Source organism: Pelodiscus sinensis, chromosome 1, assembly GCF_052426305.1.
Source record: "Pelodiscus sinensis isolate ZL-2025 chromosome 1, ASM5242630v1, whole genome shotgun sequence".
Lineage (NCBI taxonomy): Eukaryota > Metazoa > Chordata > Testudines > Trionychidae > Pelodiscus > Pelodiscus sinensis.
Genome location: NC_143052.1, coordinates 83,822,796 through 83,843,614, shown reverse-complemented (window position 1 = coordinate 83,843,614; position 20,819 = coordinate 83,822,796). Strand labels below are relative to the sequence as shown.

Here is a 20,819-nt window from a genome sequence, read left to right as displayed (position 1 = left end):
TTCATAGCATCACAGCCTAATAAAAGATTTAACATGTTTCAAGAGACCATTCAAGGTGAAATGAGCAGTTAACACATGTATAGTCATAAGACAAAGGAGAGGGTTAGTATTGCATTGCAGATTGTTGAAATGAACCATAATCCCAATGTGTCTGTGGTAGGGATTTTACAATAGCACAGCTGTATCAGGGCAGCTGAACCACTGTAAGGTCTCCTATGTGTAGCCTCTCAACGTTGGCAAGAGAGAGCTCTCTTGCTGCCATAATTAAATCACCCTCAGTGAGTGGCAGTAACTATGCTGGTGGAAGAACATTTCCTGCCGACTTAGCATTGTCCATTCCAGTGTTTATGTTGGTGAAACTCGTGTCAGAGCGATATATTTTCCACACCCCTGGCCAACCGAAGTTTTTCCAAAAAAAAGTGCTAGTGTAGACAAAGTCTATGCTTTTTGAGGTCTAACAAACCATGAATTTTAAGTTCCCAGGATTGTCTTTTGAAGTTGTCATGCAGCCAAGGCTATTCTTACAAATTATGGGGGGGCCCTGCGCAAATGAGGCCCCATCCAGATTCTGCTGGAGACCTGGGGCTTCTTCCCCAAACTGCTTCCCTTGTGCCCACTGCCCCCATGCAGCTTCTGCTGGAGCTCAGGGGCTTCCCTAGAGTGGAGCTGTAGAGGCTGGGGGCTCCTCATTCTGGCAGCGGAGAACCCTCATTAGCTGGCTGAGAAAAGCATATAGGGACCGGGAGAAGCTCTGCCGTAAATAGAAGAGAGCATCTGTGAGGAGGGGCTGAAGAGAACCAGCAGAGGTGGCCAGGTCTGTCCTCAGGCATACTAACATAGATGGCTGTTTAGGAGCACTTGAAAATTTGGTGCCTAAAATTTTCGTATGCCCTGTGCATTCATATATTTTGCATATGCCTAGAGATGGCTCTGCATACCATCCTTTAAGGATGATAACCACTATCTGGGTGAAAGAGACAATTACTATGCTCTCTAGTTAAATCTCATGGAAAAATGATGAAAGACAAAACCACTGTATAACCTGTGGGCAGTGTTCCCTGTAAGCTGAGTGCGTGGGTGCCTGCACAGGAGAGATTCAAATACTGCTCAGCTGATTAGCAGAGCTCCCAAAGCCAGCAAAGTGTGTTTCTACTAGTGGTGCACACTCATATATGCCTTGGTGTACACAGAGCTACATTTATTCTACACATAGGTGGAAAAAATGGGAAAATTGCCAGTGTGTGAACATTTTTTTCACAAAATGATCACTTCTTGGCTAGCCTCAGTTCTTATCCTGAGGTGCATATGGATTTGTTTGAATTCTCATGACTTGTCTATGACATTTAGGTTGCGCTGAAAGCATGTCAGACATAGATATTATTTTTTGATGAAAGATTATCTTCTGTAATCATGAAATTACCTGTAGCTTTGTAAACTCTTCTAAAATGCACGCCGTTGTGATACATAAAATAAGTTCAACCTGAATGCATTGATAACAGTTGTATGTACTTTTAGAATAAATTAAGTTAAACTTTTTCTAATACCGTGAACCGTTCAGGTTTCCTGTCCCTATTCCCCCATATAGTTTCAACAGTATATTTTTAATACAGTGTAGGTTATCTCTGTGTATTAATATCATTCGAAGCACTGTCTGCTTACTATCTTACAGTATGTGACTGTTTTGCAAATGAAAAGATTGATAGTTTGTATACGGGAAAGCAGCCAATTTTGCATTAATATGTGACTGAGCATTCGGAGCTGTAGTGCTATTTTTTCCAAAGGAAATGACACATGTTTACTGCCATATAGAAATGTAGCCAAATAAATTTGAGTCAGCAGTTAAGTTATATTTGCCTCTGTTTTTAAAGAGAAATTCCATAATGAATATATTCAGTAAATTTTTGAAAAAATTAATTCTACTATAATCTCATTCAATGTTTAGTATAAATTTAAATGGCTTCCTTCATAATACTTCCTTTGATTCTTATGTTATACTACCAAAAAGCTAGCAAACAAAAATAAAGCCCCCTAAATATTACCTGTAACAATAAGTATTGCATTGGACAGGTTGATTTGTTGATTTTGAAACATTTCAATTATTGTAATAAATAAAATTAGTATAAAGATGTTGGTTAATTCAACGAGATCTTCAGAATATTAAATTAAAAGAAAATTTTAGTTGAACCTGTTTAATATAGACAGCCCTATTGAGAACTCTTTTAACAATATCTTTGGAACATTCATAAACAATTATCTTGTAATCAGACAAAACTTTTCACTTAGTTGTAGCTTTGCTCATTAAATGAAGAAGACAATTTATCATTGTCAAATTTCCCTAAGAAACACCTATCAAATGACTAGTTTGCTTAAATCTGTATCTCTTATCTATATTTTGGAGATGTCTAATGTTTAACATACTCTTTTTTCAAAATGTCTTGTCTTACCACATTTCAGTACGTTTTGTAGAATGGTGTTTGATTAAAACAGTGCTTTGTTGCTGGATCACAGTTAAATACTGGTAGCAAAGATGTAGTCTGAGCTGCTTTCTGTTGTACACAGGTAGAATTTAATTTTGATGATACCTACTTTTAAAAAACTCTCCTGTCAGTTGCTTTGATTTGATATAATGTGCTTCCATTTTCTTTCAAATACCTTCTCTAAACACAGTCTGCATTATTGTTGAAGAGATTTGTTTAGTTATTACCTTTTGATGTATCTTTTATGCTCTTAATAGAGATGTATAGGATGAAACACTTCTATGATGCAGCCTCTTTTAATCCATCCTTAGTTTTTACTATTGCACAAGTATATTTAAATAATTATAGTATATGTGGGAATGTTTGGTGTGTTACTCTAGGTTGTAAGTTCAACACAAGGGCCTGTTCTCGTCTATGTTCTGTTCCATCTGTGCTCTGTAGAGCATACACTTGAAACGATAGTAAAGAATAGAGTTGTCAGACACATAGATGAACATAATTTATTGGGGAAAAATCAACATAGTTTCTGTAAAGGGATATCATGCCTTACTAATCTACTAGAGTTCTTTGAGGGGTTCAACAAACATGTGGACAGGGGGGATCCAGTGGATAGAGTGTACTTAGATTTCAAAAAAGCCTTTTAACAAGACCCCTTATCATAGGCTCTTAAGCAAAATGAGCTGACACGGGATAAGAGGGAAGGTCCTCTCATAGATTGATAACTGATTAAAACGGGGCTACTCAACTTTGGAAGCCCCAGGGGCCACAGTGATACTCGCAGCACATGCCGAGGGCTGTAACTTAAATGTGGTTGTAGATATATGCAAATAGCTTCTTTCATACTGATGGGCATGAATACAAAGATTAAGGCAAGACTACCCAACATGCACGCCCCATTTAAGTCAGTTCTCCTGATATTAATAAAATGCAATATTTACCTGATTTCCACCCATATGACAGCACTTTTAATGAGCAGTGACAGTCCAGGAATTTAACTACTAAAACACATATTAACAGAAGACCATTATATTGACTACTTTTTTGTTTTGGCTCCCACCTGCGGGTCACGTGTTGAGTCCTGTGTAAATACAAACTGCAGGAGAACTGACTTAAATGGGGCGTGCATGTTGTGTAGTCTTGCCTTAATCTTTGTATTCATGCTCATCAGTGTGAAAGAAGCTATTTGCATAAATCTACAACCACATTTAAGTTACAGCCCTCAGAATGTGCTGCGAGTATCATTGTGGCCCCTGGGGCTGCAAACCAATGGGCTGTGGGCCACATGCGACTCACGGGCCGCATGTTGAGTAGCCCTGGGTGAAAAGATAGGAAACAAAGGGTAGGAATAAATGGTCAGTTCTCAGAATAGAGAGAGGTAATTAGTGGTGTCCCTCAGAGGTCCATACTGGAACCAATCCTATTCAACATATTCATAAATTATCTGGAGAAGGGGGTAAACAGTAAGGTAAAAAAATTTGAAAATGATACTCAGCTGCTCAAGATGGTTAAGACCAAAGCAGATTGTGAAGAGATTCAAAAGAATCTCACAAAACAAGGTGACTGAGCAACAAAATGACAGATGAATGTTAATGTTGATAAATGCAGAATAATGCATATTGGAAGACATAATCCCAACTGTATGTACACAGTGATGGGGACTAAATTAGCTATTACCATTTGAGAGAGATCTTGGAGACATTGTGGATAGTTCTCTAAAAACATCAACTCAGTGTACAGCAGCAAAAAATCAAAATAGATTTTTTAAAAAAGGGATAGAAAATAAGACAGACAATATCTCGTTGCTTCTGTATAAATCCATGGTACACCCCCATCTCAAATACTATGTACAGATGTGGTTGCCTTATCTCAAAAGAGATATATTGGCATTGGAAAAAGTTGAGAAAAGGCCAACAAAAATTATTTGGAATGTCTGCCATATGAATGGAATTTAAAAAGACTGGGTCTTTTCAGTTTAGAAAATAGAGGAGACTAAGGGGTAGGAATGTCTATAAAATCATGACTGGTGAGGAGAAAGTGAATAAGGAAAAGTTATTTACTTGTTCCTATAATGTAAAAACTAGGGGGTCACCAAATGAAATTAATAGGTAGCAGGTTTAAAACAAACAGAAGGAAGTAGTACTTCTTCACACAGTGCATAATCAGCCTGTGGAACGCTTGGCCAGAGGATGCTCTGAGGGCCAGGATTTTAACCGTTAAAAAAAGAGCTAGATAAACTCATGAAAGATAGGTCTATCAGTGGCTATGTGCTGTCCCTATCCTGTTTGACAGAATCTGGGAGTGGGTGACAAGGGAGATGAGGGATAATACACACTGAGGCTATGTCTACACTGCGGGTTTTTTGCGGAAGAGGATATGCAAATGGTGTGCTCATTTGCATAGCTTCTTCCGATTCTTTTTGCGGAAGAAGTTTTGCCGCTTAAATGCCCTGTGTAGACGTGGCCACTTGTTGGGAAAACTCCCTTTTTCTCAAGATATCCCTTATTCCTCAAAAATTGAGGTTAAAAGGATCTTGTGAAAAAGGGGTTTTTTTCTGACAAATGGCCACATCTACATGGGGCTTTTTAGTGGCAAGACCTCTTCCGCAAAAAGAATAGGAAGATATGCAAATGAGCACTCCATTTGCATATCCTCTTCCGCAAAAAACCCGCAGTGTAGACATAGCTTGGGTACTTGAAGTTCTGTGTGAGTACAAAACACTACCAACTTAGAACCTTTTGTTTTGGCTTAACCGCAGCCTCACAAGTCTTCACCAAGTGCTGCTCACTTCAGATGATAAGGAGTATTACTCCACCTATATCTGGAAATCTGGCTCTTGAAGGCCAGCTCTCAACAGCATCACTCTTCAGTAGACTATTGCAAATTGTGGTCTGGCGCCAGTCAATATTTTTTTCATAAATTAAAGAACAAGATTAAATTCAATAAAGATGAGTACAAAATACTATCATTATGAAGGAAAAATCAAATGCACAATAACAAATTGGAGAATAACTGGGTAAGTGGCAGTACTGCTGAAAAGGATTGGGCAGTTTTATGGATCATAAATTGAAAGAGTCAACAATGTGATACTGTTATGAAAAAGGCAAATATTCTGTGGTTTATTAAAAGGAGGGTCAGATGTAAGACACAGGAGATGATTGTCCAGATGTGCTCAGTATTGGTGAGGCCTCGGGTGGACTACTGTGCCCAGTTCAAGATGCCATGCTTTACAAAGGATGTGGTAAATTGGAGAGAGTCTAGAAGAGAGCAACAAACATGATAAAAGGTTGAGAGAATGTGATCCTTCAGGAAAAATCTGGACATGTTTAGTCTTAAGAAAAGATGACTGAAGGGGTGGGGTCTGATAAATCTTCAAATACATTAAGGGTTGTTATAAGGAGTGCAGTGATCAGTTGTTCTCCATAGCCACAGAAAGTAGGGTAAGACAGGGGTTCTCAAACTTTTTGATACCGTGACCTCCTAAAATGCTCATTGAATTTGTGTGACACTCCCCCCTCACCAAAGTTGTTAAGCAAAAAGAAAAAAAAAGTGGGAGAGCCAAAGGAAGTTATTGAGCAAAAAAAAAAAAAAGCCCCACTCGCGCTTGACTCATCCCTCCAGCAGTCACTGTGCTGCAGGGAAGCCGCTAGTGCTGCGCTCCTCCTCCGGGGCTGACACTCCCTCCCGCAGCATGTGGTACGAAGGACCCTGGGGAAGCTGGCAGCTACGACCCCCCTGTAAGATGGGGGCGGGTCGCAACCCACACTTTGAGAAACGCTGGGGTAAGAAATGATGAGCTTAATCTGCAACAAGGGAAATTTAGGCTAGTTACTTGGAAAAACTTGCTAATTAATGGAACGTGTTACTTAAGGATGATGTGGAATCCTTGTTCTTAGATGTTTTTAAGAAATTAAACACCTGTCAGAGATGGTCTAGGTATGTTTGGTCCTGCCTCAATTCAGGGAATGGACTGGATGACCATATGGTCCCTTTTAGCCCTATATTTCTATGATTCTGTGTGTAGCCTCCTCTGGTAACTGGGACTGTTGATAACCTGAGAGAAATTTTGTGCAGATTGAAGTGAGGGTCACTTTTTTCGAGCAGTCCTGAACTCCACTCAGGTCAAGTCCTTTCTTCCAAAAAGAGACTTTTTTTTCAAGATTTGGGACAGCCTGACCACTTCAGGGAACAGACAGTGCAAGTCTGTCAAAATTTAGGACAACTGCACTGTGTTTCCCCCCCTATTGTTCAGTAAGGGCATCTTTTCATAGGTTTCCACTCCCCAGCCATTGTCTATTGGGTGGACAAACTCATTCTCTCCCTCCTGACCAGGGTATTTCCAGGCTGCAGAGCAATATGTCTACACGTACGAATTTCCCAAAAAACTCAAACTCCCTGAATAGTCCTGCTTTACTTTTTTCTTCAAAGATGGTAAACTGTGTAATAGCCACAATTAAGTTACCACATAGCTTTCTAAAGGAGGACATAAAAGTATTTCAGAGAAAACATTAAAACAATAAAAGAATTTCCAAGCATGCTAACAAGCTTTCCAGTGATCATCCCCCTCACTGCTTTGGCCCGTGAACAGTCCTTTGAATCCTACCAAAGAGTTTTCCTCCGGTTACAAGTTATAACCCCTTTCGTTCAGAGTAAGAATACAGACTGTGCTAAGTCTTTCCAACTGAGTCACTACACACAGCCTGAAAAAGAGACTGACTATCCATCCTCGAGTGCTCCTACCACTCGATTGGAGAACATTGACGATGTCCTTTGGGGGTACTCTTTTCTTCCATCTTCCTTACTATCACAGTTGCTACAGATACCTCCAATCTGGACTAGGATATTCATTGCTAAGACCCTCAAGTACATGGCCTTTGGTACACCTGGGGGCCTGTACTCCATATCAGCATATAGCAGCTCAGTGTATTGTGCTGGGCTCTTGAGACCTTTTGCCTATCCGTGGAGCACATATGCTTACACACAGCACTTACAGTCATATAGTGTTTCAAGAAGCAGGGAGAGAAGTGCATTCCCAGCTCTTGTTCATGAGGCAAGAAAACTATAGCTGTGTTACATCCAAATCATATCCAGCCCAGTAATCCTTTACCTAGCACAAGAGGTGAATATGGAAGAAGACTCATCTCAAAATCAACTTGAATGAGTCTCGATACCTGAAGTCTCCAGAGCTCTGTTTCATAACAGCAACAGACCTTTATAATACAGTATCATGAGCTTTCCTGGGCAAAACCCACTTCCTAAGGAAGTGGGTTTTGCCCAGGAAAGCTCTTGACACAATATATATTTGATCCAACATTTGCATGTTTGTGAAGCATCTTGGGGTATTCTAAAATCATCTAGCAAATTGCTAGTGAAACTGGTATTCTTCAGCAAATAAAATTGTTCCTTCAGCCAACTGAAGATTTTAACCCTACTTATCCATACTGTTGAGCTGCCAAACTCTTAATAATTTCTGTTTACTATGTTTCATATCCCTAATACTAGAAACTGGAAATATGTAGTTGGCTGATACTTTATATTCTGTTTTCAGATAATCTTGTGGGTTTTTTCTGTCAAGATGACCCTTAGCTTAATTCTTCTTGTTGGTCATGATCTCTGTTTCAGTTTAACTTGATTTGTACTATACTTTTCAATGGATAATCAAGTATGCTGTTGGAAAAACCTTTCCTGTTTAATGTGAAATTTCTCTCTGGTACAGTATATAATATAGGTAGAAAAATATAATGTCCAATTTGGCATTGTTAGACTTCTTTATTACTTACATTTAAATATTAAAAGATTTTAACTTTGAAACTTTTAGGGCTAAATTGCAGTGACTACTTAGGCAAAAATCTCATCTGAATCCCTGGGGAAAAATAATAGGAATCTTATTTGAATATAGATTGCAAGTTTTGGCTCTTTTGCCAAAACGATTAAATATATGGACCAAAGGTAAAATTACATCCAAATGAAGTAGTGGTTAAATCAGCCTTATTTTTTTCACAAAACTAATATTTTTCACTGAATATAAAATCTTCCCATTGTTCTGTTTCGGGCCTTTAAATGTGATAGTAAAGAAGGTGTCTACTTGTTAATATTGCAGTAAACATTTGACTGATTCTGCAAATCTAATGAGCTTGCTTTTATAATCAAAAAACTTTTTTTCCTCATTGCTATCCCTGCAAGCTCAAAATAGGTTTTGAGACGTGAGCTAAAAAAATAATAATAAAGGTTTTGTAGGTCACAGTAGAACCCCAGTTACATAGATGTAATTAATTTGCTTTGGCCATGCAGCCAAAATTATTTGGAACATAGTAAACAATCCTGTTAATCATACATGAGAAGAAAATGAATTCAGCTCATGCCCCATTGCTGTGTTTTGGGTGGATTAAAATTCTGTAAGTATGTATTTTTATTAATGAAGTAAGCAAGTGTGAATTGGAATAATCATAGAAGAACAGATGTTGAATAAGAAGGTACCATAGATAGGAAGTAATATATGTTAAAAACATAGACATACTTGTCATTAAAATATCTCTATTTTAAATAATCTTAGATAATATTAGATTTGGATGGCAACATCTTATCTCTTTGGTATAAATAATAAACAGTTCTATTTCTGATATTTAAGGTTTATCTGGTTGATAACATTTTGTTTTGTGTTTTGGATAGATTGAGGTAGGGGTGTAAAATCCCATTTAATTGGTTAACTGGTTAAACATGTTTAACCAGTTAACCAGTTAAAGGGGGGCGGATGTTCCACGGCTGGGCTGGAGCTGACCATCCGCCCACTCACCGCAGCCACAGGCTGCCCCAGTCGGCGGGTTGTAACAGACCCTGCCTGTGGTAAGGAGGTCCGGGGCCAGACCTGCCCTGCCCCAACAGGGGCTTCACTGGCCAGCAAGTCAGAGCTGCCCCTGCCTGCAGTGGACCCCGCAGAGCTGGAACAGCTCCATGCCTGCAGCAGGTGGGGAGCTGCTCCAGCCCCTACCAGTTAACTGGAACCGGTAAACCTCTCCTGTTAACCAGTAAGTTTCACTCTTAACCATTCACGTCCCCTAGATTAGGTATTAATTATCAATAAATGTAAATGACATGAAAAACTGCTTTTTTTTCCCCTCTGGATTTGTAATGGGACAGTGTCCTGGCCCTGGTTTAGAAGTAATCTGATTTGGGATACTTTAGGCAGTTCCATATCTCTTAATGCCATTATTTGGAAACAAATAATTTATCCAAATTACTAGTTCTAACAGACTAAATTGAAACAATAAGGAGTCCAGTGGCACATGAAAAACTAACAAATTTGTTAAGATATTGGATTATACCAATACCACTCACTTCCTCAGAGACTGAAGATAAAAAAAGAAAGATAGAATGGGAAAAAAGATAGGATACAGAGATGGGAGTGTAACATCAGTGCTAATTAAATCAGAATGGATGTGAAGAAACTGAATTATAATTCCTTTTTAGTGTGGTTAGAACTGTTTGCAAAATTTAAAATGTTTGGTACTTTTGATTGATCTAGTAATCTTAATTTATTTTTTAGATTACATCAGAAAAAGAAATGATAAAGTGAATTAGTCAGGAAGTTTGCAAAACTGTGGACCAGAATTAAGGATGTTAAATTTACATTAATCAACTAATTGAATGGTCGATGCAGTATTTGATTAGTTGATAAAGACACCTCCACCTTTGAAATGTAGCAAGAGCCTCATAGAATCCTAGAATACTGGAACTGGAAGGGACCTCGAGAAGTCATCGAGTCCAGTCCCCTGCCCTCATGGCAGAACCAAGTACTGTCTAGATCATCCCTGATAGACATTTATCTAACCTACTCTTAAATATCTCCAGAAATGGAGATTCCACAACCTCCCTGGGCAATTTATCCCAGTGTTTGACTACCCTGACAGTTAGGAACTTTTTCCTAATGTCCAACCTCTAAACCTCCCTTGCTGCAGTTTAAGCCCATTGCTTCCTGTTCTATCCTCAGAGGCCAAGATGTACAAGTTTTCTCCCTCCTCCTTATGACACCCTTTTAGATACCTGATAACTGCAACTATGTCCCCCCTCAATCTTCTCTTTTCCAAACTAAACAAACCCAATTCTTTCAGTCTTTCTTCATAGGTCATGTTTTCTAGACCTTTTATCATTCTTGTTGCTCTTTTCTGGACCCTCTCCAATTTCTCCACGTCTTTCTTGAAATGTGGTGCCCAGAACTGGATACAATACTCCAATTGAGGCCTAACCAGCGCAGAGTAGAGCGGAAGAATGACTTCTCATGTCTTGCTCACAGCACACCTGTTAATGCATCCCAGAATTATGTTTGCTTTTTTTGCAACAGCATCACACTGTTGACTCATATTTAGCTTGTGGTCCACTATAACCCCTATATCCCTTTCTGCCATACTCCTTTCTAGACAGTCGCTTCCCATTCTGTATGTGTGAAACTGATTGTTCCTTCCTAAGTGGAGCACTTTACATTTGTCTTTATTAAACTTCCTCCTGTTTACCTCAGACCATTTCTCCAATTTGTCCAGATCATTTTGAGTTATGACCCTATCCTCCAAAGCAGTTGCACCCCTCCCAGCTTGGTATCATCTGCAAACTTAATAAGTGTACTTTCTATGCCAATATCTAAATCGTTGATGAAGATATTGAACAGAGCCGGTCCCAAAACAGATCCCTGCTTGTTATACCGGAACCCCGCTTGTTATACCTTTCCAGCAGGATTGAGAATCAGTAATAACTACTCTCTGAGTACGGTTATCCAGCCAGTTATGCACCCTCCTTATAGTAGCCCCATCTAAGTTGTATTTGTGAAGTTTATTGATAAGAATATTATGCGAGACCGTATCAAATACCTTATGAAAGTCTACGTATGCCACATCCACCGCTTCTCCCTTATCCACAAGACTTGTTATCCTATCAAAGGAAGCTATCAGATTGGTTTGACATGATTTGTTCTTTACAAATCCATGCTGGCTGTTCCCTATCACCTTGCCACCTTCCAAGGGTTTGCAGATGATTTCCTTAATTACTTGCTCCATTATCTTGCCTGGCACAGAAGTTGAACTAACTGGTCTGTAGTTTCCTGGGTTGTTCTTATTTCCCTTTTTATAGATGGGCACTATATTTGGCCTTTTCCAATCTTCTGGAATCTCTCCTGTCTCCCATGATTTTCCAAAGATGATAGCTAGAGGCTCCGATACCTCCTCTATTAGCTCCTTGAGTATTCTAGGATGCATTTCATCAGGCCCTGGTGACTTGCAGGCATCTAACTTTTCTAAGTGATTTTTAATTTGTTCTTTTTTTATTTTATCTTTTAAACCTACCCCTTCCCACTAGCTTTCACTATGTTAGGCATTCCTACATCAGACTTCTCGGTGAAGACCAAAACAAAGAAGTCATTAAGCATCTCTGCCATTTTCAAGTTTCCTTTTACTGTTTCTCCCGCCTTACTGTGCAGTGGGCCTACCTTGTCATTGGTCTTCCTCTTGCTTCTAATGTATTTATAAAAAGCCTTCTTGTTTCCCTTTATTCCTGTAGCTAGTTTGAGCTCATTTTGTGCCTTTGCCTTTCTAATCTTGCCCCTGCATTCCTGTGTTGTTTGCCTATATTCATCCATTGTAATTTGTCCTAGTTTCCATTTTTTATGAGACTCCTTTTTTATTTTTAGATCATGCAAGATATCGTGGTTAAACCAAGGCGGTCTTTTGCCATATTTACTATCTTTCCTACGCAGCGGAATAGCTTTCTTTTGGGCCCTTAACAATGTCCCTTTGAAAAACTGCCAACTCTCCTCAGTTGTTTTTCCCCTCAGTCTCGATTCCCATGGGACCTTACCAATCAGCTCTCTGAGCTTACCAAAATCTGCCTTCCTGAAATCCATTGTCTCTATTTTGCTGTTCTCCCTTCTATCCTTGCTTAGAATTGTGAACTCTATGATTTCATGATCACTTTCACCCAAGCTGCCTTCCACTTTCAAATTCTCAACCTGTTCCTCCCTATTTGTTAAAATCAAATCTAGAACAGCTTCCCCCCGGGTAGCTTTTTCAACCTTCTGAAATAAAAAGTTGTCATCAGTGCAGTCCAAGAACTTATTGGATAGTCTGTGCCCCGCTGTATTATTTTCCCAACATATATCTGGATACTTGGAGTCCCCCATCACCACCAAATCTTGGGATTTGGATGATTTTTGTTTGTTTAAAAAAAGCCTCATCCACCCCTTCCGCCTGGATAGGTGGCCTGTAGTAGACTCCTACCATGACATCACCCTTGCTTTTTACCCCTTTTAGCCTAACCCAGAGACTCTCAACACTTCCATCTCTTATGTCCAACTCTACCTCAGTCCAAGTATGTACATTTTTAATATATAAGGCAACACCTCCTCCCTTTTTTCTGTCTATCCTTCCTGAGCAAGCTGTACTTTTCCATACCAACAGTCCAATCATGTGTATTATCCCACCAAGTTTCTGTGATGCCAACAATGTCAAGTTGTATTTATTTATTAGCACTTCCAGTTCTTCCTGATTATTACCCATTTGTATATAGGCATCTAAGATACTCATTTGATCTTGCCTCCCAGTTTTGCCCTAACCCTCCTCTCTCTCTGCCATGATAGCCCACGCTCCCTCCCATTTCTGACCCATCTCCTAGGTCTCCATGTTCTCCATTTACCTGTGGGCTTTGCTCACCTGTCCCCGTCGAACCTAGTTTAAAGCCCCCCTCACTAGGTTAGCAGTCTGTGTCCAAATAGGGTCTTCCTCCTCCTCAAAAGGTGAACGCTGTCTCTGCCTAGCAGTCCTTCCTGGAATAGCATCCCGTGGTCAAAGAAGCCAACGCCCTCCTGGCGATACCATCTCTGCAGCCAAGCATTCACCTCCAGGGCTCTTGTACATTTCAAAAGCAGGGAGCATGGGACCAGCGGGGGACTGCCTGAGTCCCCCACTCACCCCCTTCTGCCATGGTGTTTCTGCTTTTGAAATGTAGCAAGAGCTTTTAAGCTGGCTTCCCCCTGCACCAGCTCCTGCTCCCTCCCCCTTGCTGCCTTTCTCTGATAGAGGCAACCAGGGCGGGAGGAGGGAAGAAGCAACTACCGTAATTTAGCCAATAACCCGCGGGTTACATTCATTTTTACAAACCCCGCAACCCCTTCCCCCGTGGGGTATACTTGGGTGCGGGGTATACAAAATTTTTTTTACATACCAGCTCACCACCCGGTTCCTCCGAAGCCATAGGAAGGGGCAGGGGGAGTGCTCATCCAGCTGTGCACCATAAATATACCCCCGGCACAGACTTGTATACCCCGTGGGTTATACTCGTGTGCAGGTATACAAGATTTTTTATATTCAAAAAGCAAAAACCGCGGAGTATATTCGGGTGTGGGGTATATTTGGGTGCAGGTCATATTCACTAAAAGACTGTAGTCAAATTGACTATCTGATAAGCATATACTTATTGGATTGTCGACTAGTTGCTTATATCCCTAATCAGAATTTGAGACATTATCTCATGACCATTGCCTTTTCTGTTCCCAGTTGTGTGGACCACTTCCCTTGCTATTTACAAGCAAATACCACTATTGGCTTCACACATGATACAAAATTTAAGTTTCTTGACCCTGCTCTCAAAGCTCTGTACCAGGAGTAGGGACCCTTTAGGGTCAGGGGCTGCTAACTCATAGAAAAATCAGTCAGGGGCCAGGGGCTGCGGAGAGGTGGCAGGGGCCTGGAGTGCCAGTGCAGGCTCCGCTATGCTGGGGAGGCCCTAAGCCTTGGGGGCAAGATCCAGGCAACCCTGGGGCTGTATGCGGCCTACAGGGCCCCCTGCCCTCGTTCCATATTATTGTGCTCCCAGATTTTCATCCTGACGTCACAGTGCCTCCTTGTGCCTCAAACATCCTGCATTTTTTGCTTTTAAGTAGGCAGATAGCTTCAACTATATGGGAATGGGGAACCTGAAACATGGAGGGCTTAGTATTACTTGTCTGGGTCATACGGATAAGTTAAAATCTAACATGAAATAGTTTGTTTTCAGTGATATGCTCCAGCAATTATGGCTAAACAATGCTAGGACAGGGAAATGTCTGGAACTAGATCTGCTGAACTCTGATGTTATGTGTGAACCTTTAACTCTTATGTATTAATGTTGATGATGATGGAAAGTACATTTTTAATAGAAAAATATTTATAGTCTTATAGCCAATGTGTATTTAAAGTTAAGGTTCAGTAATGTAAGTTGAGATTTCTCGGGAAGCAGTAGTGTTTTAATTCTGAGCAAAATATCAAAGGAGTCTCGTATATAGCAGCAGATTGCAGAAATTCATAAAAAGCTGCAGTCTCTTTAATCTAGTGTTGCTTGCTACAGTTCACATTGGCATATGGATAGAACAAATATGTCTCTGCCAGTTTTGCTGTATCTTATCAGATTTTTGTGTCCTCATCCTGTCTGTCTACAAAAATTAGGATTCCCATTAGTTACATTCATGTGTGTGTGTTTAATATCTGCCATTTCACTGTAGAATAGTTAGGTTGAAGACAATTTGTTCAGTATTGATTTAATATATTCCTTGCATTTTAAAAAATGGAACAATCATAAATATTATGCTCTATGTTTAAAGCTCAAAAAGTAAAATGACAGTGCAGATTCCTTTTCCAGTTGGTAAGGGCTCCAGGGAGAAGCATCAGCAGTCTTATTGCATCTAGTCATAGCTAGTCATTGCAAATTATTAACTGTATAGTAACTTAGTTTTTTCTTTAAATCAGATCTGCTTTATTCCTGAAGAGAGAAGTCCTTACCTTTTTTAATTAGGGAAAATGATAAATGTTATTTAGCAGCCAATATTCACCTTTATTTTAGACTGGATGTATTTGTTCTTGTGACTACTCAAATTATTGCAGAATTGAGATCTATGTTTATATATAGTGGCTGTGCTGGGATCATATTTTTTAAATTTTTCTCTGAATCCTCATTTCCTCCTCTCCAAGATTAATAGATGTTTTCTATTCAGGTAGGCAGCAATGAGCAATCAGCTAAGGAATGTCGGTATCTCCGACTTTTAGCAGGTGTTCACCCCCACCTTTGTCTTTGTTCTGCTTGGATTGCCAGCAATGCAGATGGTCTAAGAAAGTGTGGCCCATTTTTAATTTTAAAATTTGAATTCCCATGGAAGGAAGAGGTGAGCAAAGAACAGTCCCCCTCACACTTCACCCAATCTACTTTAATGATGTCTATTTGTTTACATTGTTTTGGTGCAACTGGTGAAGTTTACTCATCTGCAGGATTACTTCTTAATTTTTGGTTTTATGACTAGTAGCATTCCAATAATTACAGGATTATGATTATGGTTCCTGTGCTCTAGAGCAAGAAGAGGGGATAATATATGTTGGGGTGGCCAATCCTTTTTAATGGGGGGCATGCCAAGATTTTGGTAAGTGATCAAAGGCTGCAGTTCGATGGTGGGTGTACAGGGTCTGGGACAGCAGGGAGGGTGCAGAAGGGAGAAGACTGGGATGCAGGAGAGGATGTGGGATCTGAGAGGGAGTTTGGGTGCAGGAAGGGGTTATGATCTGGGGCAGGGACTTGGGGTGTAGAATCCAGGAGGGGGTATAGGTGCAGGAGAGTATACTGGCCTGGGGGAGAGATATAGGAGAGGGTGCAGGGTCTGGAAGGGAGTAGTGACCTGGAGGAGGAGGGGAGAGGGGATACAGAAGGTTTGGATTGTGACCTGGGGCAGAAGGAGGTGGTGGCCTGGGACAGGAAATTGGGGAGAGAAAGATGATGGGGTGCCAGAGGTAGGCTATGGCTGGGAGGTGCTTACCTAAGCGGCTCCCAGCCTGCAGGAACATGAAACAGGCTCCATGAATGTCTGCCGGGCTTGCTGCTCCATCTGGCTCTGCTCCATTAGGGGGAAGGTGGAGTGAAGAAGGGAGGAGGCTTCACACTGCCCTTGCTGTGAGCAAAATTTTTTAGTTCCTAGTGGCTGGAAACTAGCCAGTGGGAACTGAGGGATTTTGCTAGAGGGCGGAGGCAGCATGAGAAGCTTCCCCCTCTCTCCCTAGTGTCCAGAGCAATTAGCAGCCAACTTTTTAAAGCAACATGAGCTGCTCTGTAGTAAGTATCCCTGAGAGGTGGCTTGGCTGGCCACATCTTGCCCACTCCTAATATATACTGACTAAATGATTGGCTAGTCTGACCTCTATCCTTTCAGATATCCTAATATTTTGTATTGTTGCAGCAGTGATAAATGTCTAATATTTAACAACTGTACTCCTCTAGGTTTTTTTTTAATTAGAGGTGTCCGCAGTGTTGTCATCCAAGAATAAGTGCAGAAAATTCTTCCAATGGGCACCCTAGTGAAGGCTTATTCCTTCCTACTTCCTGATTCAAGCTCTACACCATGGGGTGGGCAATAATTTTTAAAAGGGGAGCAATTCAGTCATTTCTGAAGTGGCCCGAGCCATCCAGAAGGGTCAGGGCCTTTGAAGGAAGGGGTAGGGCCAGGAGACTTCTTGTGCTTCCCCCACATCTTGATTGGCCTGGGGTGGGGGAGTGCGAGAAATCTTCCCCCTCCCCACTCACTAGAGAGAACACTAGCTGTTTTCAAACAGCTGGCGTTCCCTCTAGGCGCGTAGAAGAAGGAGACCTAAGACGCTCTCCCTGTCCCCAGGCCAATCAGAGCCTGGGGGCAGAGGAGCACGCGAAGTCTCCTTGCCCCTGCAAAAGTGCGCGGTGGCTAGAGGGACACGCCGGCAGTTTTAAAACAGCCAGTGTTTATCGCTAGTTGCCGTGTTCTTCTGGAGGGGAGAAGCGCATAATGTGTCTCACGTCTTGTCCCCATCCTTCCAGGGATGTGCAGTGGCTAGAGAGACACACCCGGTATGTGTGTCTAGCCACCCTGCACTCTAGAAGGGGTGAGGAGACTTCTCGTGCTCCTCTGCCCCCAGGCCCTGATTGGCCTGGGGTTGGAGGAGCAGCAGGGTAGCCGCAGGCCGGATCCACTGGCTTGGTCAGTCGGATCCAGCCCTCAGAGGGCCCTTTGCCCACCCCTGCTCTACACTTTGTGAACAGTGTTCCCTGTAAGCTGTTCATTTGTGCAGCTGCTCTATTTAGATTAGCTGTCTTCAGTTTTAATTTGGTGCATTATTTCTACTATATATTTGAGAGAATGTTTATTTGTGAATGTCTCGGTCTGTCTGTCCATCTGTCAATTCAGAAACTTCTCTTAAATGGTAAGAGCGAGAACCACCAAATTTGGTACACAGCTTCCTCTTGTAGGGTTTGGGGTTGTGCCAGGAAAACGGGATGTGCCTGAAATAGCACAGCTTCTCATAAAACCATACCGAAAAGAGAGACAGTCACCAGCCCTGAGCCTCCCACCCCAAACCACCCTTTAGGGGAAGCGGGGAGGGGGCTGAAGCTTCCCTCTCCCTCCATTTGTACAGGAACATTGCTGGCTGTTTCCCTTTGTCAGGGAGTCAGGGGAAAGTGCAGTTTGCAGCAGTCCTCAATGTGGCTGAGGAGTGCAGGGGGCAAGTGAACCTGAACATCCCCCCAGCTGAGGGATAATGCACCTCTCCTCCATCTGTGCCCACTGGAGCTGCAGTGGCCATGGAGAGGAGCTTTTCACCTGGCCCCAAGCTGCTGTGGTGAGAGAGGGCTGGGTGAATCCTCTCTCACTGGGACAGCCTGCAAACTGAAACCCGCATCCAAAGCCCCACCGTTTTATTTTCCAAAAACCAAAAATTGAGTTAAGGACCCGAGCAACACTGTTTAAATCTTCTAGTAGTAAAATAAAAGTGCTTTAACTTCCAAAGTTACTAGCTAACAACTTTGGTAGTAATTTTCTGAAAATATTTCTAATTGGCAAATGCTTAAAATAGTCTACAAATTCCTTGATAAAATTTTTTGTATACCAGATATGTAGTAGAAATGGGTAAGTGCTAAAATTAATATCTTGATTTCAAAATCTAAATGTGATTTCCTGTATTTAAAGTCCAATAAAAAGACTTAAAGCCAAAGAATCAGATGTATATACGTAAAAATGTCTGCAGTATTTGCTGGTTGGTTTGCTTATTTTGCAACTCCCATTTTTTATTTGTTTTTAATTGTAGCGGTGTGCTCAGTAATTCAGTTCTTCTGTCCTATGTTTTTATATAATCATGGAATTCAACTCCCTCTTTTTGGTTTTTTTTTTTTTTTTTAACAGGCTTCCTTAAGCCAGACTGTTCATTGATAGAATGAAAAAGTTTAAGAGGAGACTTTCTCTAACTTTGCGTGGAAGCCAGACCATTGATGAGTCACTGTCTGAGCTGGCAGAACAAATGACAATCGAAGAAAACAGCAGTAAAGATAATGGTATGTATGTTCCTTTTCTTTTTTTTTAATTACGGGATTCTGTCAAATACTTAAATATTATTTTAAATAACATTCCATTGTTTATAATATTTTAGAAGATGGATAGACTTTCTTCCTTTTCTATTTTGGCTAACATTACAACTTTTTACCATTTTCGATTTGTGCATTGTATAACTTAATATTAAAGATGAACTGAAATATTTTATCAAAAGTTGCTTAATAGTGTTTAATGTGTTGAATGTCCCAAATAGCAAGTGGTGCAGAGACAATTGTAAGTACATATCTAATTTTAAATCAGTTGTTTACATATAATTATTTTTGGTCTCTGGCATTGCTTCAGACTGCCTTAAATCACTCTGGCTTCTCAGAATGCATTATTCAATGATTTGCAGTGTTTTTGTAGCCATGTTGGTCCCAGAATATTAGAGGTGCAAGCTGAATGAGGTAATATCTTTTATTGGACCAGCTACTGTTGGTGAGTGAGACAAGCTTTTGAGCTACACAGACCTCTTCCTCAGGTCTGGGAAAGGTACTCTAAAAAGTCACAGATTTTTAGCATGAGTGGTAAACACATTCTAAGCAAGGGAACATTCAGGGACAAAAAAAGGAGATTAGTTGGCCACTGCAAGTTCCTGAATAGTAACTCTAAAAACATGCAAAATTGTGAAATCTTAATAGTGGAGGAGGTTATGCAGATCTTTAGGTTGCATGCATGTTACGCTCTTTTCTAAAATTATGAAAACTAAGCTCTTCAGAAAACCGATTTCTGTGCCCCAGCCTACATTTAACTTTGTCTTCTGAGTCATTATTCTGCCCTCTCCCCAAAGGAGATTATATCCAACCCTTTGGAAAATTCACATTTAATGGGTTGCATTTTTATCTGTCTACACATCAGCTTTTTGCTAGCACAGTTATTTTTGTGTCCAATTTATTACTTTGCGCAGCCTTTTAAGGAATACTCTCTGGTAAATTCTTGGCTATCATCACCCAGTATCTCACAACTGTCTCTGTCAATGGCTGTGTTTTCTCAGAGCTTTGTATACTTGTGAAATATTCCATATTGTATACAAGAACTTTAAAGGAAAACTTTCAGTAGATGCTTGTCTTCCCTTTATGTAAATTTTTGATTGTTGTAACTTTATTCTAATGAAAATCATAATGAGAATTCATATGAAAATACATCTCTATGTATGAGCTTCATTTGCCTGCTAAAAATATGTGGGCTGCTTATATATGAAGACATTTGTAGAGAGGAATAAAACAGGACTGTTCACTGAAGTATGCTTTCAGGAGCAGAGTTCTCATATCAGTTTCACTTTACAAGCACCTCCACATATGAATAGAACCAAAATGTCTTGTTGGGAAGAAGAAACAAATTAAAACAGAAGGTAAGAGAGAACACTGTGTATGGTAGACAATGTGTGGGAAGTAGAAACCATATGAAATAGTTTTGTTAGAAAATGAAGGAAGCAATAGCACAGGAGGGATATGTTAGGTCTTGTCTACACTGGCAAGTTACAGTGCTGTAAATCAACTCACAGCACTGTAACTCCTCAGGTATTCACATTGACAGGGCAACTCCACAGTTGTTGCACTGTAGGTAAACCACCTCAACGAGAGGCATGGAGCTTGCTGTGCTGTGGCTATAGCTCTGAGGTGCCAGGGTGGATGGTGGGGTGTACTATAATGCAGTCCCACAATGCCTGTTTTTGCCTCTCTGGTCATTGGTTTGAACTCTACTGTCCTGCCCTCAGGTAACCAACCATTAAACCTGTCCTGTTCCAATTTGCTCAGCAATACATGAAGTGCTCTCATCACATCTTTCCACATGACCATGCCTTCTCCACACACCAGGAGATCCTCTACTTGGAGTCGTTCTGAGATGCTGAACTTCATCAGCATTTGGGCAGAGGAGCTTGGGTAGTCCAGCTGGTCACCAGATGTAGGAATTATGGTTTGCATAGGCAGATATTGGGATGCATGACTGAAAGG

General features: G+C 40.8%; 1 protein-coding gene across 1 annotated transcript in view; it reads left to right on the top strand.

The window, feature by feature from the left end:
• CDK17 (cyclin dependent kinase 17) overlaps positions 1-20,819 on the top strand; it is a 168,033-nt gene that overhangs the window by 63,130 nt on the left and 84,084 nt on the right. The window contains exon 2 of the mRNA XM_075933731.2: positions 18,679-18,827. Within this exon, the coding sequence (XP_075789846.1) occupies positions 18,710-18,827 (118 nt within the window). The 5' untranslated portion in view covers positions 18,679-18,709. The remainder of the gene's footprint in view (positions 1-18,678; positions 18,828-20,819) is intronic.